General features: G+C 40.7%; 2 protein-coding genes across 2 annotated transcripts in view; one reads left to right on the forward strand and one right to left on the reverse strand.

The window, feature by feature from the left end:
• stxbp1a (syntaxin binding protein 1a) overlaps positions 1 to 26,605 on the reverse strand; it is a 68,342-nt gene extending 41,737 nt beyond the window's left edge. Inside the window, exon 1 of the mRNA XM_028602430.1 lies at positions 26,318 to 26,605. The gene's annotated coding sequence lies outside the window, so the exon portion shown is untranslated. The remainder of the gene's footprint in view (positions 1 to 26,317) is intronic.
• Positions 1 to 26,893, forward strand: part of niban2a (niban apoptosis regulator 2a) — a 40,981-nt gene that overhangs the window by 934 nt on the left and 13,154 nt on the right. Inside the window, exons 2-6 of the mRNA XM_028602425.1 lie at positions 6,071 to 6,201; positions 8,301 to 8,429; positions 8,682 to 8,787; positions 9,438 to 9,605; positions 21,349 to 21,464. Of these exons, the coding sequence (XP_028458226.1) occupies positions 6,071 to 6,201; positions 8,301 to 8,429; positions 8,682 to 8,787; positions 9,438 to 9,605; positions 21,349 to 21,464 (650 nt within the window). The remainder of the gene's footprint in view (positions 1 to 6,070; positions 6,202 to 8,300; positions 8,430 to 8,681; positions 8,788 to 9,437; positions 9,606 to 21,348; positions 21,465 to 26,893) is intronic.

Genomic DNA, 26,893 nt, shown 5'->3' on the forward strand with positions numbered 1-26,893 from the left:
TTTGTATAAGTTTGGGGCTGGTTGCTATTTAAGTCTCAGATTGCTCCAGCCTCCAACTGTGAACTGTGCAGGCCTGTGTCATTACCTCAACAACGCATGCATGCAGAGGGGAGCAGAGGAACAGTGCACAAGCTGAAACACTTTGCAGAAACTGTTGTTTTAGAATCACTTAAGGCTCTTTTCGGGGTTATTGTGTTTGTGTGCGTATGCTGGCAGGCACACTTGCGCGAGGAAACCACTTCTGGAAACCAAAGATTAAGTTCTTGAGGTCCAGACACTCAAGTTTGTTTGTTGTTGCAGTTTCTTGCGAACCCGAAAGAGAAATACGCTCAGAAATAGTTTAAAATAGGAAGAAGGCTATTGTTAGAAGGTGGCTCTTGTGGCGGTGGTTTCTCGGTCAACATCCGTTCTGTATGTTTATTACGGAGTATCTAAAAGAGATTGTGAGACTGAGTGTGGTTTTGCTGAAACAATTCAAAAAATGCAACAACACACTTCATAATTGTTCACGCCACAACGACAAATGTGAATATTTACAGGCTGCCTTTTTTCCGTTTTAAACCATTATATATAGAAAATCTTTGACTTTTGGACTGTTGATCAGACAAAACTAGCTATTTGAAGACATCACCCTGGGCTGAGGGAAATATTTGTGATAGCCATTTTACTCAACATTTTCACAAAATGTGAAAATTAGGTAAATTAATTATTAAAGCTGTAGTGCGTAGTTTCTGCTTCCCCCATGAGGAATTCTAAGTAATGACAACAAAACTGTCAGTGCAGCCACATGATGCAAGCCTTCCGTGATCGCGCAACACCCCCATCCCTCCTCTACGCAGTTGCTAGTAGTCAAGGAGGACACGGAGGATTACGTAATCGCAGTTTCTTTGTTTAACTGCAACCAATTGCCAACATTAGCTAAGGTCCTAATGTATGACTGTTGATGGTAATTGTTGATTTTGTTTGGATATGCCAAATTGTAATTATATAACTGATTATTGATCAGACTAAAAACTAAATTTAAAACAAAAGAGGCGTTCTTTACTTTATAGGCTTTGTCCAGTGTTATTACATTATATGGCTCACATAACCGTGATATACCTAAAAGATGTATCCTGGAATTCATTTTTTTTCCCAACGTTTTTGACGCCTTTTTTCAGTTTTTGCTTTTTCCAATGTTTTAAATTGTTACATTTTTCTTCTACACATTTTCAGCGCTTGTTTCTACGCACCATATTTTCTGATATAAAACAAAAATTGAAAAGGGTTAAAACTCTAATTTGTTTAATAAAAGTAATAAAAAAAAATATATATTTATTTGCCTGAAATAGACAATTATATTGCTAATCGCAATTATTTCTGATTTCTAATTGTACTGCAACATTTGGAATGGTTACAGCTCTATCCTCACTATATCCTCAGAATGAGCTGAAAAGAGCTGTAAACCAAGATTAAAAAGGTGTTGAGCATGAAAGTTTACTTTTGACCCTGGGAACACTGGGAACACAAAGGGTCCACTTAATAGCTTATCGCTCAAACTGCCTCTCACATTTTTCCATCAGTGAATGGAGTTGGCTCAGGTGACAAAAGTTGGTCTATTTGGAAAATCTATTCATGATTCAACATGCGAACAACATACAGAGCCACCGTCGTTTCAAGTTTTTAGCAATAGATTACCCAAAAAAGTGCAATGTTTTCTGCTTATAAGTCTGGCTAAGAAAAAAAAGACACATGTGAAGAGATGAGTCAGAAGAGGAGGGGGAGGAGAACATAATGAGTGAAGCTGCAGAAGTAAAGCAGGTAGAAACATGTCAAGATTAATAAGATGAAACTGTTTGGCTCTCACAAGCCCTCTTTCAGTTATCTCTACCCATCTACCTCTATAGTATATCTTTTTATCTCTTCTTTGCATGTATGATTTAACATATCAACAACATAACAAATGCCAGGCCCTTTAAAGAGTACTTTGACCTGTACCATTGAAAAATCTCAAATTTGTCCAGTTGTGTCTTTGGTGCCAGCGTGTGGGAGAGAGGGAGTGAGTGAAGACTACTCAGCATTTCTGCATTGGGAGTCTTGTTGTGAGTGTGTACCTCCCAACAAGGTGATTTCCTCATCCGCGCTGCCCAAACACATTCTCAAATGATCTCTCCTCCCTCATGCGTCAACACAACACAGACACAATGTGCATTTTATAGACAAGGTTGTGTGCTTGTTTGTCTACAGGCTAAGTAAACTCACCCATAATGAAGATCTTGATGTTTTTCAAGAACGAGACTGTGACTTTTAAATAAAAAAGTAAAGGCAGGGAGTGAATGAAACTGACATGAGCCAGCAGCTTATATCAACATCTCATACTTCCTTCAAGCATTTTACTTTGACCTGACCCTTTAGAGTTGTTTGGCTAAAATCTTACTTTGTGAAACACTCATCACAGCTGTTTCAATACAAACTGATCTCAGTTTTTCTGTCAGATGTGAAGCAGTTTGTGCAGTTGGACAACAGAGGTATACAGTATTCAAGTGAAACTGTCATACCGCCAAAAAGTCCAGCCCCTCCTCCGGAGTTTGGTTCCAGACCAACTGCTATGCGTAAAGGTGAGCCCAACTATGTGTAGTTGGTACCGATCCACCTCCTGTACCTCTGCCAGGGGTCAGCACGCCTAGGTCCTCACCTCTGCCTGCCACCCAGCTGACTTCAAGTGGACAATGATGGGGAAACCTTGGCCTGCCCGCTCTGAACCCTGGTGGGGCTTTGTTATTGGACTTTTATGCTAGTCATGGATTGGCCAAGACAAACACCATGTTCGAGCATAGGATGACTTACTGATACTACGTACCAGAACATCTTAAGCTGCTTACACACCAACCAGACTGCCTTTAGGCCAAAGATTGATGATCAACGTTGTCATCAGATCTACAGCCGTACGTCTTGACCACGTGGGTCAAGAAAGGAGCAGATCTGTCCACTGATCAACACCTGGTGGAGAGTTGGATAAGATGGGCAAGAAAACTGTCGGAAAGACCTGGTAAACTCAAACGTGTAGTGAGAATGAACTGGGAACGTCTGGCTGAGGCCCATGTCCGTGAGGTTTCCAACTCCCAACTCCAACATGGGAGTTTGTTCATCCAGTCTACATGTGTTTTGTAGACTTGGGAGAAAGCTTACGACCATGTCCCGTAGGGAGTCTTGTGGGAGATAACTGAGCCATCCGACCGCAACCTCCGTATTGTCGGCAGGACGTCAAACATGTTCTCACTCCTAATTTCGATCGCCGGAGCTAGGACGCAGTCGGAACGCAGCCGTTCCCGCAGTCAGTGGAAATACACACACTGACTTTAATGGAAACCTAATGACTCCGCCGCCGTTCCGCAGCTGTTCTGCAACCGGTGGAAATTAGGAGTCAGTTGGGGTTGGCTAGGCTCTGCCTAGGTTTCAAAATGTAGATAATTTTTTTTTTTTTATTGTCCTTTTTACTGGGCATCAACCTTGTGTTTAACATTCATTGTTTGAATAAAATAGACTTGAAACTTAAATAAACGCTTCAGGTCCTGTTTACACCCATGAGACGGGGCTAAGACGCAAGCCTCCAACAAGCCGGTGCAGACAACTGCATAGATTGAAATGAGAGCCAATCTGTTGCATGATACATGTGAGTAAAAATCCATCTAAAAATGCTTGTGGTCAAGACATCAGGTTATCTTTTCCAGATCTCTTAGGCTGTGTTACAGTTAATTCATTCACATAACAAATTAGGGCACCATCTTATTGATGGGTTGTCTGAAGTCTCAGTTTGACTTGTGGGTGATTTATGATGTGGTCTTTCTTAACAATTCCAATTTTCAAGAGCCCAAAAGGCTTCCCATGTATAATTATCCAGTCTGATGACTTTGGCACAGCAAGACAAACAGTGGAAAGTACCGACTCTCTGCACATTTGGAATGGAAGCCCCGTTAGCCAGCACTTATCTTGTGGAAATTCAATTTACACTGGATAGAGAGTTTCTATTAAAATGTCCACAATTCAAAAAAAAGAGTGACAAAATTAAGAGAAAAGTTGGAATAAGATCAATATCTTGTGCAAACAAGATAACAAACATGTTTTGGGACTTCAGGGGCTCCGTAGACAAAATATCCGAATTAAACATTTAATGAGTGAACCAGAATGGATGATAAGACATTCCTAAACAGTAGGGCTTTTTATAATACTAATGCAGATACGGCCCATTGGTTTTCGGAACCGATACTAAAACAATACTTTTTTTTGATTTTTGATTTCATTTACTGCTAGCATTTTTCATTCACCAAAAGAAGCCAAACTTCTCAAATGTTAAATGTTGTCTAAACACAAGTAGACGCACGAGAACTTCAAAGAAAAGTTGAAAAGTACCTTCATGGGAGACAGAGGAAGGTTTGGCTAGCTGGCTCAACTGCAACAAAGAAAATGATTGCTCAGCGCTGGCTTCCCCCCACACTTTGTATAAAACAGTGCTTTCTAGACATAGCTTGAGCACTGTACAGCAAGGATTAACAAAGCTAACTCATCAAGTATCAACCTATGGAAAAGCACAGCAGCACAAATAGAGCTAAGACCTCAGCATCACATGAAGTAGAGGAGAGGGACTAGGCAAGGTGTCATCTCTGTTTGGTTGGTTGTTTTATTTTCCTCAAGACCACAGAGGGTGCGGTGTGGGAGAGGTTGTTGTTCTTGTTCAGTTTGTGTTGCTCTGTTCTGTATGTTTACGTATTAACAAAAAAACTTAAAAAAATGGATCTTAAAAAACAAAAATTGAAAAGTTGAATGCCAGGAAAAAATATATATTAGGAAATATCTGATAGAAGAATAAACAAACAAGATTACAAATCTGAGTAGATATTCAAAGCCAACTTTCAGTAGGCAACCTGACAGTATAAAATACACAGTTCTACAGAGATATTTTGTTCTGTAACAAAAAAAAAGTATCAAAGATCAATAGCTAGCCCTAAGGAAATGTGGATTTAAGAGTCTTTGTTTTAGCTGTCTCCCAATCTTCCTTTACGTTTCCTCTAACCTGCCCACCCATCTCATCCTGGTATGACAGTGTTTTAAGAAGTTTGTGTGTCCCTGTCCTCTGTCCCCACTACGTTCTCTCCCGGTCTATCCTGTCCTGTCAGCTCTTTCCTTCCTGCTCTCCCACTACATGCCGGCTCTCTCCTTCCTGTGTTGTCCCTTCCATAAACAGATCATAGTCAACAGTCTGCTGCTGACTGAGCCAAAAATGCTGATCGTCTTGCAAACTGACTTTTTTTTCAGCACCGGAATGTGGGAAAAGCTCATGTTCCCGCCAGCAGGTTCTTGGACTCTTTATTAGGATGCGGTGTCATGGAGGAAAGTCAAGCTCTGGAAAGCATCTATGCAATACAGGAAAACACTGATTTAAATGCATTGCAACCTGTAGGGAAACTCTACACTTGTCACTCTAAACAAGGGCTGCAACTGACAATTATTTTCATTATCGATGGATCACTTAGCCTATAAAACGTCTGAAAATACAGAAAAAATAGTGGCCACAACTTCCAAGGTGACGTCTTCAAACTACTTGATTTGTCCGACCAACAGTCCACGATACTCAAAAATTATTCTATTTATGAGTACTTTTGATATATTATATTTAGAATGACGTTGATGAAGTGGTATTTTACCCATGCAAAAGCCAACCCAAAAGTTTTACTGATGACACAACTGTAAAGGACAGCGGTTATAAAGTGAACAGTGCTGATAATACATGTTAGGTATCTCTTTGTCGAGTGCTGCACAAGAGTCACTATGTTTTCTTGCCCACTTTAAATTTTACTGTATGGTACTTTCCATAAAGAGCTGATAGTGGCAATGAAGGTTGTGGCCTTCGCAGGAGAATTGCAAGACTTTGTCAAAGTATTTCTTGTTGAAAATGAATTGACGCGCTTGATCTGTTCTCCAATGACTTGTGATGTTTGAACCTAAATTAAATTCTTTTCACTTTTTCACATTAGTGTGATAAGTTTGTGTGGTACGGATGTTTCCTGATGCCCGTCTGTGTGTCCTCCCGCAGCTCGAACCAGAGATGTGATGAAGGAGTTCAGTGATGTGTTTGAGCAGCAGTACTCAGTCGCTCTCTTTAACAGCGTTCGCTTTGAGATAGAGGGGGGAGGAGGAACGCAGTCACAGCTGCTTCACAGGAAGGCAAGTGCATTGTAGCAGTTCTAAAATACAAACTATTGTACGTAAGTATGTGGCTTCCACCTGTTTCTGGATTTTAATTCTTGTAATTTTCAGAACATATAACATGCATCTCGCGGTTAGTTTTTAACCCTGGTGTAATTTGCAAATTGAGTAAATAAGAAATGTGGTTCTAATTATCAAAATTTGCTACTCAACATTATTATTTAACTAACTTCAATCTCTCCAGCTTCCTTTCTGCCATCTTACAAGATATAAGATGAACAGATTCACACCATTGTTTGGAGCTAAACTATTTATGCATAACACAAACTTGCATCCACGTAATAGTTTTTAGGCAAACCGAGCTCGATGTTATACGTGAGGCATGAATGAACTCATTCTTGGGGTCTGTGTACCAGTACATTACCTAACAAGCAAGGCCTCTGCTTTGCCACTTCTTGAATTCCTCTCATCTTTTTGGTTACTGAATGTACTGAAGGTCCCACTTTTGTTCACATTTTCAATCACTGAAGGGGAAGTGGAGCGCATTTCACACATGAACAGAGATGCCGTTTGGAATGCTATAATGGCAGTTCATCTACTCTCTTCACTATGTGGAGGACAGCTGCTTGTGTGTGCTGATGGCATAAGTGCAAAATTATGCATATGTGAAATAACGCTTTGCAAACATGCGCGCACACAAGAAACTCTAGGCTCCTTTTTTTCTAATCTGCTTATTTATCCAGGTTTACTTTTATGATGTAAAAATATAGAACTAAACACATCCTATAATGTGCAATAGTACAAAAATCTGTCTGAAATTTGTATTAGAAATATCCAATTTGCACCATTAACAGTGTAGTTTTACCTCTTGCTTATTTACTGTAGAGGGATGCATTATCAGCACCTAATTTGCATGTTCTCCCTATTTTCAAGTTTTTTGTTTTTTACTGAAAGTATTGAGCTGATCAAACACTTCTGTAATCATTGTGCCCCAACAGCAAAAAACATACTTCTGGGTGCATAAATACAGTCAGTGAAATCCAAATTAAATATAGTTTAAACTGATTGCATCCTTAAAAACAATCTCAATGTTTTAAGTGAAAATAAAAAAATCGAAACAGTAAAGCTGTATTACTTTACTTATATTAGCCTGTGGTCTAACTCAGAGGTTCCCATCTTTATTGGTCTGAGGTACCTAACCCCCACAGCCCTGTCAGATGAACTTGCGTACCCCTTAATCAATTCACAATGTATGTTTCAAATGTAGAACACTATTTATTATTTAAAAGTGGATATTGTTAATTATTTCATACAATTGAACTGTTAATATTAAGGTTGGTTTGGTCAGCAATCCTACTACTACTAGCCTCTAGGCTACTACTACTTAGAGTGAAGCTGAATGCTTCAACCATCTATCCAATATCGTTACTTTAAGCCATTACTTTTAGCTACATAACTGCAACCTGTAGTGTTCAGGTATTACAGTTGACTTCAGGTTAATATATTCTTCCAGTCAAATCATAATTAAAAAAAATTCTAATTAGTTGTGCTATGCTACGATCTTTCCATGTACCCCCTGGGAATATAACTCACACAACATCGTAAAGGATCATCACTTTCTTTCTGCTCGGCCCCAACATAGGCATAGACACGTGCGCACAAAATCTACAGATCATTTAACAGTTACTAACTGCTGCAAATCTGTTCTCTAACACAAGAACCTCTTTATGTTTTAGCTCTGCCACTTCCACCTGTCTCCTTTCGTTCTGTCCTTCCTCTCTGAGCGGCCTCAGTTACAGTATTATTTGATCTAAGACAGGAAATCTGAAAACAAAAACAAAGTGGGTGGTGTGTAGCCTTGCGTAAACACCAAACAAAAATCACCACCCCCGCATATTCGGAAACGCTAACTTAGCTTCAGGTCTCTTGCATAGTTCAGGGAGATCTGACAGACATTTTTTTAAATTGTTAAGAGTAATGAAATCTTCATTTGAATGAAAGATCTCCATTAATACACATTCTACATGCATAATCTTTGTATCACAAGATGCAATGACACACAAAATATCGCAATGCATTATGCTTTAGTGCTAAGCCGTGTCTCTGGGATTTTTCAGGACGCTCTGGCAGGCCGGTCCATCTTTTCAGGGAGCTTGTTTCAGTATCTGGAGGAGAATCGGAAGTGGAGGAATCGCTTTGTGTCTGTGCCAAACAGCTACACCATCAGCCTCTACGAGAGCAAAACAGTAAGTGCACTTTTTCTTTAAATTCTTATACTGCACTATCAATTTTATTCTTGTCTTTTAATGTTTTAATTTGTTTTTGTTTTCTAACTGCTCTTTAATGTTTTATGTAAAGCACTTTGAATTGCCCTGTTGCTGAAATATGCTATACAAATAAAGCTGCCTTGCCTTGTTACTCGACTAAACAGTTGTGCGATTTGGTGATTTGAGCATTTGTGTTACAACAGCTTGGTGTGTTTGCCATTTCTCCAACAGGCTCACGAACGGGGCCTTCAACCAAAAGTAACCATCAACTGCGCTGGGTATAAGGCGCTCACCTCCATGGAGGAATACACCGAGCTAATAAATACCAGCCTGCCAGGTAGGAAAAGGACAGGCAAAGATAATACTGTAATATGACAATATATAACTAAACACGGCTAAAAATAGTTGACATAGTATAGTCTGACTGCACTTGTTTTACTTTTACATAAGTTGACTTTTTGGCTAGGCATTATCAATATTAATATATACTGTTTTGAAAAACTCATCCAAATAATTGATTTCAGGGAAACTGGAATTAAAAATGAACAAAAGGAATACTCGTACTGAATGCTTGCTCTTGGATGGAGAAATTACTGGAATTGTTGGGTCTTTGTAAATTATAGAGTGTGGTCTAGACCTACTCTATCTGTAAAGTGTCTCGAGATAACTCTTGTTATGAATTGATACTATAAATAAAATGTAATACCTGTTTTATCCAAGTTTCACCTTATTAAATGCATTACAACGGGACAAGAGTCAAGACTGAAAGTGGGCAAAATCTGCCATTGTTTTAATTTCTCTTTTTTTTATTTTTATTTTTTAAATCAACAGATTTTTTACATAACTCCTTTTTACATATTAAGTCCCCTATGCACCTGCTTTTTGATAATTGTTTTTGCATTTTCTTTATCTGTCCGTAAAGCGCTTCCTATGTCCTGTACTTTGTAATTCTTTCGGTTTGTGATTCTGTTATGTGACCTGTTGTAGGTATCAAGGCCAAAGCGGGCAGTTCTCCGTTTATCAAGTGTGCGTCCCAGTTCCCTCTCATCCTGTGGCACCCGTACGCCCGCCACCACTACTTCTGTGTGATGACAGAGAAGGAGCAGAACAAGTGGCACGCAGTGCTGCAGGACTGTGTCAGACACCGTAACAATGGTAACAATACACAAACAAACACACAATGACTTCCCTTCTAAGTAGAGCAGTAATACTACTAGAAAGGTGCCTGGCAGTGTTACATTACTGGAATTCTGATTCTTAATTGAAAACTGATGAGCATAGGAGATGATAAATTGATAAATTCAGTTGTCCAGAGCTTACATACAGTACATGTAGCCTACATTATTTGAACGGCAGCAACGCCTCTCTCTGCCTCTCGGCCTTTGTCGGCGGTTCACAAGAGGGTGTGTGTGCGTCAGTCACAGTGTGAAGCCTGTACATGCCATTTGAGTGAGCTGGATGATCTGTGAATGTGAGATGCTGCAGGAATGATCTTTCTTTTTTTAATTAGTCTTGGTTACAGTGTGACATGTTGTTGTCGTTGGATCAGAGCACCAAATGTTACAGATTTTACAGCCCAGACAGACCATCTCCATCACTCAAATAGAGGGCAGGGACTTCATTTACTCAGCTGAAGGGATAACCAGACTTAGGCTATATTTGAGGCTCTAAGATTTTTTAGTTTTTCCTCTGATCATATTTAGTGAGAAGGTATTTTTTTTTTTTTTTTTTTTTAAATAAATTAGCCGTTTCTGCCGTTTTCTATTAATGCAAACTTTACTCTCCATTTGTTTCAGAAAAAAAAAAATCTTTCAGCATTTTACATAGTATAATCCTTTGTAGTACTGAAATAATTAAGTAATTATTAGTATTGTTTATCTTAACCTCATGAAAGAATGGCAAAGCAGACTCTCCTTTAACCACTGAGGCATTATAAAACATGTCATCAGTGCAGTGATGTGCCGGCCCACACCTTTGGGAGACGCAGCAACTCCCCAGAGGGAACTGCGACAAACAAAACTAGAGATCATTCTGCTATGGGATCCCACCATGACACCAAATCAGGCCCGGAGCGTAAAGAGTGTGTGTGTGTGTGTGTGTGTGTGTGTGTGTGTGTGTGTGTGTGTGTGTGTGTGTGTGTGTGTGTGTGTGTGTGTGTGTGTGTGTTTCCTAGCCTTTATTTGTTTGAGCATGCCACCATTATTTAAGTGCTGGCTGTTGGTTGTGAAGGAGGATACTGCGGTGCGTTTTGCATTTGGTTAAGGTTTGTTTTATTAGGGTGGAGAGCTACTCTTGATCTGTTATTATTGAGGTTTCTTTTTGTGATGCCATGACTCATGTGTCATTGTTTTAAGACACACAGACAGCAGAGACATGCCTAAGGATGTGCAAACATAAGGTCATCCATTTTTTGGTCACGTTGTCGTCATACCATATCTCTCGGCTGGGCACAACAACTTAGAGAGGCATTTTGTAAAATATGATTGGCCTGCTTCCAAACCTTGTGTTTCACATGGCATGTTGACTGAAAATTACCACCAAGTTGGAATTGGCAGGTGTATTTAAATGTAGCAGTACAATGTAGTCCATTATCTGCCTTCATATGAGGAGAGTCAAGTTTCAATTTTTTTGTGGTTGTGTGCGTGATTGCATGCGTGCGCGTGCGCGTGCGCGTGTGCGTGCGTGCGTGTGTGTCCTCATTCATTGTGCTATACTTAGAGTTAAGACAGAAAGAATCAGAATGAGCAAGAACCGTGGGAAAGTTGAGATAAAAATACAAAACTACAGAGATTCAACACTAAACAAACGACTGCTGCAGTGAACAGGATCGGGCTTGTTTGGATCCTGCTGGCTGCCAAGGCAGGTGTTGTTGACAGAGACTGCAGATCAAATATATTATTCATAAAGGTCCTCATACAAATTATGAACATATGATCATATCTATAAAGTATTTATTTACAAAAAGGCCTACAGGTAAAGCTAAAACATTACTGGCTATATTGATTTTCCAGTTTTTCCTATTACAGGGATCTTCGAATCTAAGATACATATATACATTACATATTATTATTATTATTATTATTATTAGGGCTGAACGAATAATCGCATTTTCAATAATATTGCGATATGTTAAAATAGGGCTGGGCGATATGGAGAAAATCAAATATCACGATATTTTTGACCAAATACCTCGATATCGATAACGCAACGATATTGTAGTGTTGACTATTGGTGCTTTCACAAAATATTTACACAATAAGATGTTTGATAACTAATCATCTGTAATGTGGATGATGGGCCCTATTTTAACAATCTGAAACGCAAGTATCAAACGTGAAACGCAAGTAGCTTTGTTGGCGGATCTCGGCCGCTGTTGCTATTATACCGGCGGGATAAATGAGTCTTGCGCCCGACGCAAATCTAAAATGGGTTGGTCTGAAGTAGCTACATTACTCATAGGTGTGGTTTGGGCGTAACGTGCAATAAACCAATCAGAGCGTCATCTCACATTCCCTTTAAGAGCGCGCTTGTTCCATGGCGGATTGCTATTATGACTTGGATATCTGCAAAGTAATAAATACCCGTCTTGACCGGGTGGCGATGTAGCTGCGGCCTCTCGGGCATATCTCCTCAAGTCTGGAGAGGATTGCTGCAGCCATGGAGCGTGGGCCTGCAAACGCACCACCTGCTCCTGTTGTGCCCCTTCCTCCTCCCCCCACTCCATCTCCGTCCACCAGGAGCGCATTGCGCATTGCCTCTCCCGGACCAGATCCCGCCGGAGTGTCCAATCCCACCGTAGTTCAACATCACATCTCCTTAATTCCTCTAATATTTCCTCATTTATGTCATCAACACATCCATGATTCATAGAAATGTGTAAAACACAACAAGCCACAAAGAATGCTGCAACTTTTTGAAGACTGTAGCCTACTGTAAAGTGCCTCCTGACCTATCCAAACACCTGAAGCGCATTTTCAGTAATATTTTTCCTTGTAATTATTTATGGTTTGCAAAAATGGGAATTGCTGCGTCCGTGTAGATGAGAGAAGCAAAGTGTATGCGCCTTGTGCACACGCTACATTATGGCCAAGCATGCGCCCCTAAAATAGCATCTGAATAACGCGGCACTGACTTTAGACTAGCGCCACTGACTTTAAACCAGATTTTTCCTGGCGGAATTGTTTTCTGAAACTGCAAAATAGCACCAGGGAATGTTTATGCCAGAACACACCTCTTTTTGCTGAACCGCCCCCGGGAGCGCAAATACATTCCCTAATTTACCGACGTGCGTCTGTGGAGGTAAAAGTCCGCTGTGCCTCGGGTGCAAAATAGGAACGATACATGCGTCCGTGTACAAAGGCAATTGCGCTGAGTGCACGATAGGGCCCATAATGACTAAGTGGGTAAAGGCAAATAATAGAACAGTTACAACAGTTTGGTAAGTTCAGAAAATGACATCACTTTACTGTAATGCAGCCTTTAAAACCAGGAAAAGACAACACTTGTGCCATATTACGATATTCAAAACTAAGACAATATCTAGTCTCATATCATGATATCGATATAATATGGATATATTGCCCTGCTTGCACTCGCTCATCTAAACCAGCCAAAGTGGATATGCTGGTTTTCCTAGCAAAAAAACTGTGAGCTACAGAGAAACATACAGTAATAACAATAATAACTTATTTATATAGCGTCTTTCATGAAACCATATGAGGGTTTCTGCCACCGAGTCAGAGAGTGATGGCCGGAGTCTGGAGAGGTTTTTAAGATGAAAAAAAAGGCGGATTTGGTGATAGATTTGATGAGTATGAAGTACACTGACCGGGGCTGGATCGGAGCGGGAGTTGCTAATGGTGAGAAATTAGGATCACCATGGCTGGTAGTGCCAAACTCACCGCACTTTAGTCTGCGTTGTGGGTTGCTGTTACGGACTAAAGATAATTACGATTAATATTTAGATATTAATGTTCAGACTTTGAGTTACCTAAATATTTTCAAAGAGGTACAGGCAGATATTTATCTCCTTTTATTTTCTTTTGTTACTGACTGGAGATCACACACACTATATTTTTACTTATTTAACTGTCTAGTAAAGTTCAAAGACAGTGTTTAAAAAATGCAATCCACATGTTTAAATATGTTTATTACAGTAAATAATAATTAAATAATCTAAATACTACTGTGTGTGGTAAAGCCACATTTGTTTTTATTTTTCTGCAATCTGCACTTTAGTGTGATTTGTTTCTGACTTTCATATGAATGTTTACACCAGGCTTGGTCAGTGCTCAATATACTACTGGGACTGAAGTATTTAAATAATAGAGGTCATTCATATAAATTCTAATCCTAATTTCATCATCACATCCAGGCCTGTCCTCCAGGAAAGAACAGTTGGTTTAATCTATCTAATCGGGTGTTGTTCATACTATACAATGATTTATTGCTAGTTTTTGTTGAATAATACAGAAAACAAAGAGCTTAAAAAATAATCCCATATTAAATCACAATCGTATTATTGGTGAAGAAAAAAAAATATAAAAATCGCAATTAGATTATTGGCATTCATTATTATTGTAAATAAATCCACATTGTTACATTTGCTACAGACCATACCCTAACCATGACAACATCTTTACATCATGGCACCAAGTATTAATAATACTATAATTATTATGACTATGACATATTAACCATATTAGGTCAATAAATACTTTTAACCAAAGTTCTGATTATTTAACTTTGGGGAATAATGAATGCTAAATACTAACATATGGAAGTGATAACATCCATATTATTTAGTACATGGAAGATTTGACTAGGCTTTACCTTAGCTGACCCTAAAAGTCACTGGGTGTGCACACATGGTTATAAAACGGTTTGTGTTGTTTGAGCTTTGACGCTCCAACAGCTTCCCTCATATGAAAGCTAATGTATGGTTACATTTAAATTGTTATTTTGCTTTAGGTGATAGGATGGCTCATCATCGAGCAGGAGTCATCACAAGGAGTCATTGTAGTCATCAAGTCAGCTGAATTAAATTACACAGCACCTACAGAGAGATGCAAGCAAGCATGCACTATAGTTTGTCTTTTCCACTGTAAGTTAAAGTCTAAACAATCCTGTATCACAAAACAATCCGACTAAACTTCCTATACAATGAAACAACACGCTGGCTCTAAGCTCATCACCAGGCCCACTAAGATGCCCAACCTGATTCAACCTTGTTTTGCACTAAGCCAACGATCATGCCAATGTAGCATGAATTCAAAGTGTTATCCTTAACCACATGTGACGATGCCAGCAGCTGTCTGTCAACAGTATTAGCGTTAGCTTCAAAACATCCCATGCAAGCCCAAAACTTAGGAGGAGCCAACAAAAACAGGGCCTTTTTTCCTTAATTTTAGTAAAGTTTGGGTTAAATCTAGTCAATTGGCAAATGTATTAAAAGCCCAACACTAACTTTAGTGCACACATTTTCTGTCTGTATCCAGTCAAGCTCAACGGTTACTTCACAACCCTACGTGTTCGGGCATGCTCAGTAAACACTAGAGTCCCTGCTGTACATTCCAGATCAGATGTGAGGCTGGGCCAGTGTGGACTGGCTTTACGGTTTCGGGCCTGTGTTGACACGCCCAGTCTCACCTCTGCCATGTCGGCGTTTTGAGGAAAACCAGAACCGGAAAAAGACATTTTCCTAGGGGTGATAAATGATTTTACAGCGTGACCCCTGGCCTTTCTGCAGTTTCATTTACTCCCTGGACACACGCGCACACACTCACGCACAAACCATACCCTCATTTCCAACAGGGAAAATTTTAAAATGTTAAAATTATCACTTTTGTTAATATTAAATTACTAGCTATTCTGTATGGCATCTGAGACTTTGCACAGGTTGCCTAAAAACACTGAAGTGACACTTCAGAATCTTACAGAGCACGTCAGTCGTGGTACAGAAAATACTGCCGTGCCCATAAAGAATAAACTGCTAGGAGCACGGAAGCATCATGCAAAGCATCAGCTGAACACTGGGACTATTCAGCTGGCTTTGATAAGTCAAAACCACAAGTTAAATGTTCACACTGACACACTGAAGATCTATTTGAATCCACTAAAGCTTGTGTTGTTTTATCCTCAACAGCTCTCCAATAAAACGATCAGCTGCTGCTTTGCATCGCCTTAACACGATGATTTGCAAAGCAAGCTCAGTTAACGTGTGACCTCATCGCAGCCCATCTGATTGGTCCACGTGGCAGAGTGAATGCTCGCACCCTAGAGTTAAACCAGGATGATCTGCACAATCTATTAGACCCTTACAAAAGACAGTTTGGGCAATAACTTTACGGTTTACTTTAGTTTACACTTCACAATAAGTAGTTAAAAAGATTTATATCTGACAGCTGGATGCTTGACCTTCAGCAAATAACTGTTGTGAAGCTCTGCAGAGTGGAGTCACCATGTCGCTGTACCTCTATAATTAACCTGAGTCAAATGTTAACTGAAATTGGACCCAGTAGGCCCAAACACAATGATGTAATAGTCTGAGGTTAGATTCATCATGAACTTTATGATTTCTAGTCCTGAAGCCATTTGTTCATAATTCAACTAATGTAATTAATTAACAGCGAAACTCATTTTTTAAACCAATTTTAAAAAGACGTGTTAGTTCCAGCTTCTCAAATGTGAGGAGTTGTTCCTTTTCGTTTTATATCTTTGATAATTTAACAGTATGTTTGGTTTTTAAGTGTTGGTCGAGCAAAACAAGCAATATGAGCATATCATCTGGGGCTCTCAATACGTATCATTTACATTGTTACGATTCATCAATTAGTTCAAAAAACTAAGCGAGAGACTATTTGATTTAAAAAAAAAATAAAGAATCATTAGTTTGGGCCCTTACAATGGGTTCAGTTTGTGCAGCAGTCAGGCTGATGCTGCATCGCATTAGTAGTCAAAGACCGCTCCGAGCTGCTGCTGGGCCACTAGAGAACCATCAATCACAGACCAGTCCCCACCCCCACAGCCTTTAAAACCAGTCAGCACGCCGCTGCTCGGATCCACAGTCCTCACATGAATTCCACTCAGCAAGAAGAGACGTGCTGTGGTATCTGAAGGGCCTGTAAGGTTAAAGTCGGTTTAAAGCTCAAATGTGCTGAGAAATCATGAGCACTGTATTAGTGATGTAAGTTTAATGATTTTCCTCTCAGCAGAGTGATGTGTTGAAGAGGATGCTCTATTTGATTCTGTGATTAGGTGGCTGAGTGAGATCAATGATTTTATGTGTGGTGTTGGAGCCCCCAAAGAGACTCTGACCTCAAAGGGACTCAGACCTTTACTTGCCAACTCACAACTGTTTACTTTATCTAACATGTTACCTAAACGTACCCCTTATAAACCATGTTCTTGCTGCAGCAAGTCAGAGTACATATTGGATTTGTATTCTCCGGGTTTTGCAAGACCCGTCGTTGATGCTGGAAACTTGATGTAGTAAAAACTTTATGATCAAGTACAGTGTCAAGCAGATTTCATCTCCCCACATCACCACAGCATCGCTACTCAAGACACAACAGTGCGATGGGCACATTCAAAGGACGGTAAAAGTACACATCAAGTCAGGTGTGTGGCTAGTCAGTGGCAGAGCAGTGTGCCTCTCAGCATGCTATATGGTTCAAAATGCTGACATGTATGTACTCTATGGCGTCATTGCCAGACAACATAGAGTATAGACTAGCAGACATAAAACTAAATAAGGTGTACTGCCCAGCATTCACTCATGTTCTGCTAGTGGACGACCTGCTAAAAATTGTATTTTAGGACTTCCTCAGTCACGTGTTTGCGATGTCTGCGGCTGATGGTGTGTTTCAGTCAGTATTTACTGTACTGTGGGTTCGGTTCCATAGGGCTGCACCATATGAGCCAATGCTACTCATGCATGTCGGTGGGAGCAGCAGCAATGTGAGGGTTTGAAAGAAGGGTTTAAAACCTGCTTTGATGTGAAAGCAGGTGGCCTGAAGCTGAAGTCTAATCAGACAGTATTTGACTTCCAAATGCTTAATGGGTTTTAAAATGTCAAATATATTTAACTCTGAGAAATATACACACACACGTGTATGTGAAGGCCTGGGAACTCATCCACGGCTGCTGCTGTGAGCGTGGTGAGCAAGGCAGGGAGGGAAATGCCTCAAATAAAGAGACCGTGGTAAGTGCTGCCACATGTTCTATTTATACACAGTACACACACACACACACACACACACACACACACACACACACACACACACACACACACACACACACACACACACACACACACAGTGCAGAGAAACTGCAATCTGTTCCATTTTAAATACTTCATTGCCATGTAAACACAGTTGATAGGAATTTCCCTCAGTGCAGCTCTTAAAAAAAGGCAAAAACGCACAAAGTAAATTTAAAATTCTTTCGGCACCAAGATGAAATATCTCTTTCAGTGAGCAACAAGCTGAGAATGTAGAATAATGCCCTAAAAGTGTCCAAATTACTAATTTGGGCCTGAGCACGGACATCGGTTGGCGAAGCCCTATTGAAATTGATTATTATTTTTGCAAACTAATCACATTTTTGAGGGGCTAAAGGTCAAACGCCTGAAAATTTGCACACGCATCACAACAATTTTTTTTATATCTTGTGCTTGGGTGTAACAAAATGGATCGACGGGCGACCACCTCCAAAATTTCAAAGAAGTAGCCGTCGCAGTAGGATTCACATAGATGTATGAAGATTTGTATGCTGATGTTTCTTAGTCAAACTTACAAAAAGGCCTCTTAATGCCATTCCAACGCATTAGCATTAGGGAGCTAGCGAAGTTAGAGAGCTTTAAAGTTTGCTTTTAAAGCATTAAGGAGGAATTAGGTTTGCTATTCCTATTGCTAATTTCTGTTACCTAAGACAGATGTAAACATTAAGTATAATGGATAATGATAGCATGGAGCTTTGGACTATAGCATCAGTCTTTTTATTTTTTACACCATTAAAAAGTATGCCAAATTAGCTATTAGCAGTTCTTTTTTGCAATGTGACCATGGATGTACAGACAACTAACCGTAGATAACATTGCAGAAAATACCTTAAACCATGCTAAGCCACCCCATAAATGATATTTATGGGGAAAACTGGTTGACTGCTTAATCAAGGCCATGTGGCTGTTGTTGACAGTTGAGGGTCTTGAACTGTCTAGTACAAGGATCGTAAACTATGAGCCAGTCTGCTGCTGCGTCCCTCAGACACTTTTCACTGCATTTGACCTCCAAATGATGCCTGTTCACCTGCCAACACGGTTATTTTCCCACTGCGCCTCTGTCCTTATGTGTCCAGTGAATTCTCATGAAAGCTTGTGCCAAAACAAGCCAACACACGGCCCTCAGCCCATCAGCAAAGAGTTAGTGAGCTGGGAGCAGAGACGGTTTCCTGTCTGGCTCTGCCTCTCCCCGGCCTCACTCCTTGGTCACTTCCCGTCTTTGTCAGCCTCCACTGAGTCACAGACTTGCAGCCAGAGACAAAACAACTTGATAGGAAAAAGACACACACATTGATGCTTGTGCACACTTTACACAACAATAAGAGCGATGAAAAATGAAGTCAATTCTAGAGTGCGCGAGAGAGAGAGAGAGAGAGAGAGAGAGAGAGAGAGAGAGAGCCTATTGGCTGTTCTTCACATGCATTGCCCATGCAACAGAGAAGGGAGAGGGAGAGCTGCGGGAAGATGTCTAACTCTACTTCAAAATCTATTTTTTTTTTGCTTTTTACCCACTGCAGCTTTGAACATGTACACAGCCCTAATTGGCATGAACAAGGTAACAGAATATCACTCAGGCATTCTGTTGGTAAACCTACCATTCAACCATTATGAAGTATAGGAAACGCATCTTTCTCTCTAATTTGTTGGGACCTGCCGTCCACAACAGCTTACTTACAAACCTTCTTTTTTTTACATTTGTGTAGCCTGTATGTGTGTGTCTGTGTGTGCGTGTGTGTAGGTCCACAAGGCCTATGGCATGTAGGCATATTGACAATATAACAAATGCTGTTTGGGCCCGTTTTCAGCTGTCTTTCAGCATAACCCGTGTTTTGCCATGTGGTTGTATTGCCTGTAAATACATCGGTCATCATAAGCGTTAGCCTGTTGTTACTGTAATGCTTTATAAGGGCGTAGGTTGTTTTGGGGCTGGTCATTTCATTACAAAATCAGTATCATTGTGGTGTATCTACTTTAATTTAAGTAAGGGGTCCACATATTTCTTACACCACTGCAAAATGGAATCACTTCAGTGGAAATTGCACAGCACTTACTGTAAGTGTTCAGTCCCACTGAAAAGCTGAAGCAGATGGGTAAGCTTTGGAGGAAAAAAAAAAAAATATTGCTGCTATTGTTAAAGTTGTGTTACTGCATATTATTGACCATAATAAATGATGGGAAACAACATTCCAATAAGGACTCGGTTGGCAAACAGCAATCCTAGCCTTTAATTACATAGTCACGCATCAGAAGGACTGACTCACAGTGAAGTGCCACATGTAAAAACACAACTGTAGCATCAGTCACTTTTATTTTAAGAAAGAGCTGCTCTGAAGGACAAACTGCTAATTATAGGGCTGTTTTAAGATACACCTGTTTAAATACTCTTTTGTGAGGGATGTATGACTTTCATACAGTGTCCCTCAGTGCCGTGGCATTGAGAGAGGCAGCTAGTGTTGTGTTTTCATTACTTAAAACACAACCACATGGTAAGAACCAACTTCCTTAAAACACATGCATGTTGCTGAGTGCTATCTGATCTGCTTCTATTGTCCAGTCAGCTGGGAGGGGCTGTGACCATGGCAACCACATGAAACTTGTCCTCTGACAAGCCAACATCTTCCTGTTTTGAGGGATGACACAACTGTGTGTGCGATTTGGGCCGAGTGTGCATGTGATGTGCTACACTCCAGCAACTGTTACTGAATGTACCGCTGACCATAATTAGCCTCTCTGACAGTCCCACGGAAATGACTCAGATGTTATGGAAACGGTTGTTAGTGTGGGACTCTGCAGAAACCAATTAAAAAGTCCACACGTTTGTTCATCTCATATGAAGAACACATCCATTTAGTTCTTGCACACTGCAGAGCATTCGGAGGCCTGCCTTTAATACAAAGAAATCATGGGATTCAAAAAAGCATCCCCCACAATCTTGCTATTACAGATAAGTAGTAGCGAAGTCTACTAACCCAGCGGCGTGTCTTTTAGTACCATCAAATGCTGAACAATCTTTAGGCGACCAAAATGTTACAATTCACTTTTATGAACTGAAAACACACTGAAGACACTCTTTCAATCTCTCCTCCACATGAGCATGGTCTCTCTCCAGGGGTCTATCTGGATTCAGTGGGGCACTTGACCAACTGCCACTTTGCTCGTTTGAAAGCCATGATGTCTCTCTCTCTCTCATGGGTGGGCCAAATTCTCTGGGTGGGCAAAGCAGAGAAAGGGGAAGTAACCTTGCTCCTTATGACCTCATAAGGAGAAGATTCCTGATTGGCCCATCTGAGCTTTCATTTTCTCAAAGGCAGAGCAGGATACCCAGGGCTCGGTTTACACCTATCACCATTTCTAGCCACTGGGGGACCATAGGCAGGCTGGGGGAACTCATATTAATGTTAAAAAACCTCATAAAGTGACATTTTCATGCCATGGAACCTTTTAAAATTGCATCCCTCTAAAGTTCTTTTTGTGCTCCTAAGGTTTTCAACTTAGGGCACCTTGGGTTCGTTAGCGTCAAGCCCTGTGTTCAGATCTTCTTTTAAAAGAGGGGAGAAGAGGGTCTTGTTTCTGTAATGGTACCAAGCATCTGCTCTGCTTTTTTTTTGCCCCCAACAGGTTTGCCAGAGGACTGCACAGTTCAGACACCAGCCTTCACTGACGCTGTGAGACTTCACAGACAAGCCAAGGGACACTACGGGACCTGGGATATGATGTGCGGGACACCCCCACAGGTCAGGATCTCAGATCACAATACTGCTCTATCTGTCCCCGGCTCAGAGGCTGGAGCCTATAAAGTCTGCATGTCTAGATCTGAAAAAAAAAAAAACAGATCCACAAGGCCTTTCTCATTCTAAGTTAAACATACTGTAAACTCTGCTATCACAAAACCTTGCACGATATCTTCACATGGGTGGTTGTTTAATACCAACTTCCAGTTGAAGTTGACACTTGGAGATGTTTGACATGAAGTTGTCATGTCTAAGAATGATTGATTTAAGATATATTAACAGATAATGCAGAAGACAAGGGATGCATGTCGTAATGGTCAGAAAATGTGTAGCTTGGCCTTAGTTTGTGGTTGTGCCACTAGGTGGAGCTTTTTACATTTTAATGAGATTGAGTTAGGGGCCGACCACACCGATCGTGCAGCTTAAGGCCGTTGGACAGTCTGGCAAGGTCGGTGACTCGAGTCTGTTCGGTGTGTCATGTTATGATTTGATACTATAAATAAAATTGAATTGAAATTGAATTGAATTGTCCCGTGCTGTCGTCCGGCTGAGGGGCTGTCGGCGTTCATTTTGGCCGACCTGACATGTTCAGTCGGAGACAGGGCAGTCGGGACTCACCTGGAAATGGCGAGCAGAATGAGCTTGACTAGAGTCTCTCCAAATCTGACGAAAATCTTTTAAACTGACCTTTGTTGATCTGAAATGAAGACAGATTCAGCAACTGCATGGCCTATTTCTCTCTTAAAATGTTTTCAGAAACACGTTTCAGTGAACTATTTTAGTACAATATGAGATCGTATTCTGAACGAGCCGCCATGACAGTCTGGCTTTGAATTTCCAGATAAAACAAACCCATGTGACGCTTTCGTCCAATCAGCTGCCGGTTTTCATTTTTTGGGCAACAATACAGATTAGCGCCGCCTGCGGTTATGGAGACGTATTACATCTCGTCGGTGTGTTCTGAGGCACTTTTTGACCAACTCGAGGAGACTGATCAGTCCGACTGGCTTTTCTGCCGACGGTTGGCCGTCTGGTTGGTGTGTAACTGCCTTTAGCTATCTGGGGCTCATGCCCACGCTAAACTAGCATCTCGAATAATCAGCTGCTCAGTGAACGCAGGCTAAGAGCTGAGTGTAAGACAGCAGAGGCCTGTACTACGAATCCAGATCAACATGCCCTGGATTTATTTCAGTTACCCGGCTTCACCTAACAACTGCAGTCCCGCATAACCTGTGTCATGACGGTGGTTATCAACTAGTTCAATCAACCCAGGGTTTCCCAATCCAGCGGTGCGCACGTTCACATAAAAGAGGCGGTGTTTGCACATCGTGACCAATCGCAAACATCTATACCAGAGCCGCATATTTTATATAAGAAGAGCAAACTATAATTCGACATAAATATGAAGAACACAGACAGTCACTGCTTCCTAAAACAGGAAGGAAAGCTGGCAAACAAATAGACGCTGTAAATGTGTGAATCACAACGCTTATCAATATCACTTCCCCATCAGTCAGGCACAAGATTTGACCATAATTACACTTGTGCTTTCCATAAACTGCCATTGCTTTAGCCTATTATTTCAGTTGCAACCCTGGCAGTGGGAAGCCATCGTGAGAGCAAATAAAAAATATAAAAACATAATTCAAACCCGTGTGCACATTGGCAACACACGGCTCAAGAAGCCGACAAACAGCCTATACGTAATTCCCTCCCCTTAAAATCTATATATTTCATAAAAATACCCATCAGGGAATGTTAACGGGTTGTCGGTCTCTAAATGTTGTAACTTTTCTGAGCACACCTCTCTCTCTCTCTCCGCGCACCGAGCTCCGCCTGATCTTCTAAGAACAGTGACGCCGTTATCAATCGAGTATTGATTGGTCAGTAGGCGGTTCTTTAACACCGGTTGATCTCTAATCTCCAACATAACCTGCTCCCGACCGCAATATTACCAATCCCGCTATGGCCACGCCAAGACCCGCCCTTCAATAGCATTCACACACTACAACAGGCGTCCATGCTTACATGTACAGGTCCTATCCCCTGACCAATCCCCTAACCTTAACCACTCAAGGTCAAATGCCTAACCCCTACCAATCGAGCTACTCAGTAGGGTGGGTCTTGGCGTGGCCATAGTGGGATTCGTAATTTTGCCTCCCGACCAGGTTAGGTGTTCAGCATAAGTTACCACAGCGATTGAACACAGTTAACAACTGATCCACCGTCGTGGTACACAAAACCCTGTGTTGAACCTTAAATTACCTCGTAAACACCAAATCTTGCTTCGCAGTACAGGCCTCTGGACTCTACACGTGCTTCCAACTAAGTCAACACAAAAGTGATACAACCCTGATCTGACCACAAATGCAATTTAGCAGTGGCAGTAAGTGGACAGATAGAGCGACAGTGTGGTTTGTCCAATCAAGTAACTTGGTATTTACTTGTTCTTTAACTCCCAGTGTAGCCTACTCTGATTTTGTGTCGGTCATGTACGGGTTTTAAACAGTTTCTAATGGAAAAACATCCAACATACTTCATAAATTATTAATGATTTATTGATTATTCATGGTTAACGTGTATACTATAAGTTAAGCAGATTGCTTAAAATATGCACCCCTATTACGAGTTGACGAGGAGCACCTGAATGCACCATTAGGGAGGTTCAGCACTGCCTGCAGGTTCTCAGAAATAACCACCTTTGCGGGCTACATGCTTTAGAACAGTGGTTCAATAATATTATTCATCAATATATTTTTCAATAATATACCCCTTTTGAATTGTTTCTTTAAGCCAAGTACCCCCTGACCAGTGCTAATCATTTTCGGTAGAAATGAAAAGTGTATATAAACAGGAACAGTACTGTCAGCGATAGATTTACTAAACAGCAGCCTTGTAACTGGAAAAAAACAACAACATTTAAATGCTAATGAGAAAAGGAGACAAAAACTGTAAGAAAGACAAAAAATTGGAAAACGATGGTAGAAAGAAGGAAGGAAGGAAGTAAGGCAAGAATAGGTCAAAATAGTAACAAAAACTTCAAAAACAGTGACATAAGAAGGAAAAAGCGCCAATATTGTAAAACGTAGGACAGTAGAAGGAAGGAAGGCAAGAATAGGTCCAAAGAAAGTGACACAAATGTCCCATTTTTGGTAGAAGATAAAAAAAAAAAGAAAAAAAGTCTACATAAAGAGGAACAATGTTCTGGACAACAGCCTTGTAACTATTAAACATTTTTTTTAAATATGTCACGTACCCCCTGCAGTCCACCAAAGTACCCCTAGAGGTACACGTACCCCCATTTGAGAAACCCTGCTTTAGAAGATACAGCCTGTGATACAACTCACAGAGGATATTGTGCGCCTCAAATAGCATATTCGCTACAGGTGACAGTTAAAAAGAGATTTTCTGTTGGCCCCAGTGAGTACCTGTCCAAAGATCAAGTCAGGGCCATAGTTCAACCTATAGAGTGGCAACAATGATGGATGACATGCTTTGGTAGATAGACGCATGGCTGCTTTTCAGAGAAAGGTTTTTTCGCAATGAATATAGCTCAGGAAGACACTCCATCTACTTCGTGAACGCACACCCTTTCTTCACACTCAAGTACAAGAGTGCTCCTACACAAGACCTTCAAAGAGACTGTCCGCAACACGACGCACCCCTCAACATACCAACATTCACAAGGACACACACACACACACACACACACACACACACACACACACACACACACACACACACACACACGGTCTCCCCTCTGAATGAGTCTCTTTCAGTCTCCTGCTAGTGCTTCATAGTTGCTCTGTGTGTTTATGGCAGTCACTTTTTCTTCATTCATTTCCATGTTTCCTGTCTGAATCCACATTTTCTCTAGTTCCCTGGACATTAAAGTGGGTGAAAATGTAGTACATTTCTGGATTTCTTCAACATTCGTTGAACTGGAGCAGATGGCAGCGCTATGAGAGATTTTAGGAGTTTATAAATACAAAGAGTAATTTAAACGATATAAGACATTTTTACATTTTCCAGCCTCTCTCACTTTCACACATTCCTGTGGATTTATCTGTTATGCGAAGAGGGAAACAAAATAAGCTGCAGATGACCCTCAGAACTGTACACAGTTATGATTCCTATGAATCCAGCAGGGAAACTCATAGAACAAGGGCTCAGCTGTTTAAATGTAACTGGTAGTAAAGGAAGCTGTCACGATAAACACAAGTGAAAATGTGAATGTGACTACTTAAAGTGTACACAAAGAATGGGGTTGTGAGTAACCATGTTTAAATTCCTAAAGCCAGTTTATAATATTTCCTTGAGCCAAGAGGAAACGCCCCAAAACAAAAACCTGCCGGACCACACCAGACCAGACCATAACATTCATAATATAATAATGACACTACTCAAGAGCATTTTCAGAGCCGTTTCACCGCAAGAAGTAATCCATAATAATGCCAATGGAAATACAGCAGCACATAGGTTGAGGTTGATAGTAGCAACATAAGAGCAGAAATTAACAGCCAGTAAATAACAAAGCAAATAGGCCTTTTCCCTGGTAGACATTTTGGAAAATCACAGGTGTAAATAATGAACGGCTGAATTACATTTTTGCTGCGTTGGTTTCAGGGCCCTGGCATCGTAGCTAACATACCTAAGCCATCGTTAATGTTATTAATAACACCTGTGTTTTTCCTATGGTGACAAGTAAATATGTCCGCTGTGAAAAGCCAATTAGCCGCACAGTTAAGTGACATACAACCCATACCATAACACTTAACAGAGTCAATGATAGGCCTAGGATACATACAGTAGACTGGCAATAAGGCAGTATGATAGCACAAGTAGCTAACACTTACCTTAGAAATGTGAAGCACACAGTCCCCCACAGTCTCAGGAGGGAAGGGAAACATTGTTTGAGGCCAACAGGTGATACAACGTTGAAGGAGGCTTTTAAACACAATGATTTCTCCCGCAAAACAGTCCTGGAGCAACATTGTGAGACTGTTTGCATGCTATCTTTACTATGAAATGTTACATTAGCAACGGTAGAGGTCTCATGAGGTGTTTACAGCTGAGTTACAGGAGAGCTTTTCAAACAGCGTTGAAATGGCCACACGTAGTGTGCGGGAGCGGGGCATCGGCGATTTAAGTAGACCGCCTTTTTACGAACGGTGCTGCCTGCGCATGCGCATGTCGGATCGTGCACTGATCATGCAGGCAGCGCAGATGCGTACTGATTGCGTACCGACCATAACCGACAAGGTGCATTAAATATAAGTAATTGCAGCGCATGGTATGTCACGTGTGACTGTAGCAGATGGTAACTAAAGGTTTTACTCAAATTGTTGGAGTTCTGTTAGTAGCTAGCAGGTGTTTTGCATCATTTCAACAATACATTTCCAGTAGAGAACATCATTTTTTTTTACGTTTTT

The sequence above is a fragment of the Perca flavescens genome, chromosome 16, assembly GCF_004354835.1.
Source record: "Perca flavescens isolate YP-PL-M2 chromosome 16, PFLA_1.0, whole genome shotgun sequence".
Taxonomy (NCBI): Eukaryota; Metazoa; Chordata; class Actinopteri; order Perciformes; family Percidae; genus Perca; species Perca flavescens.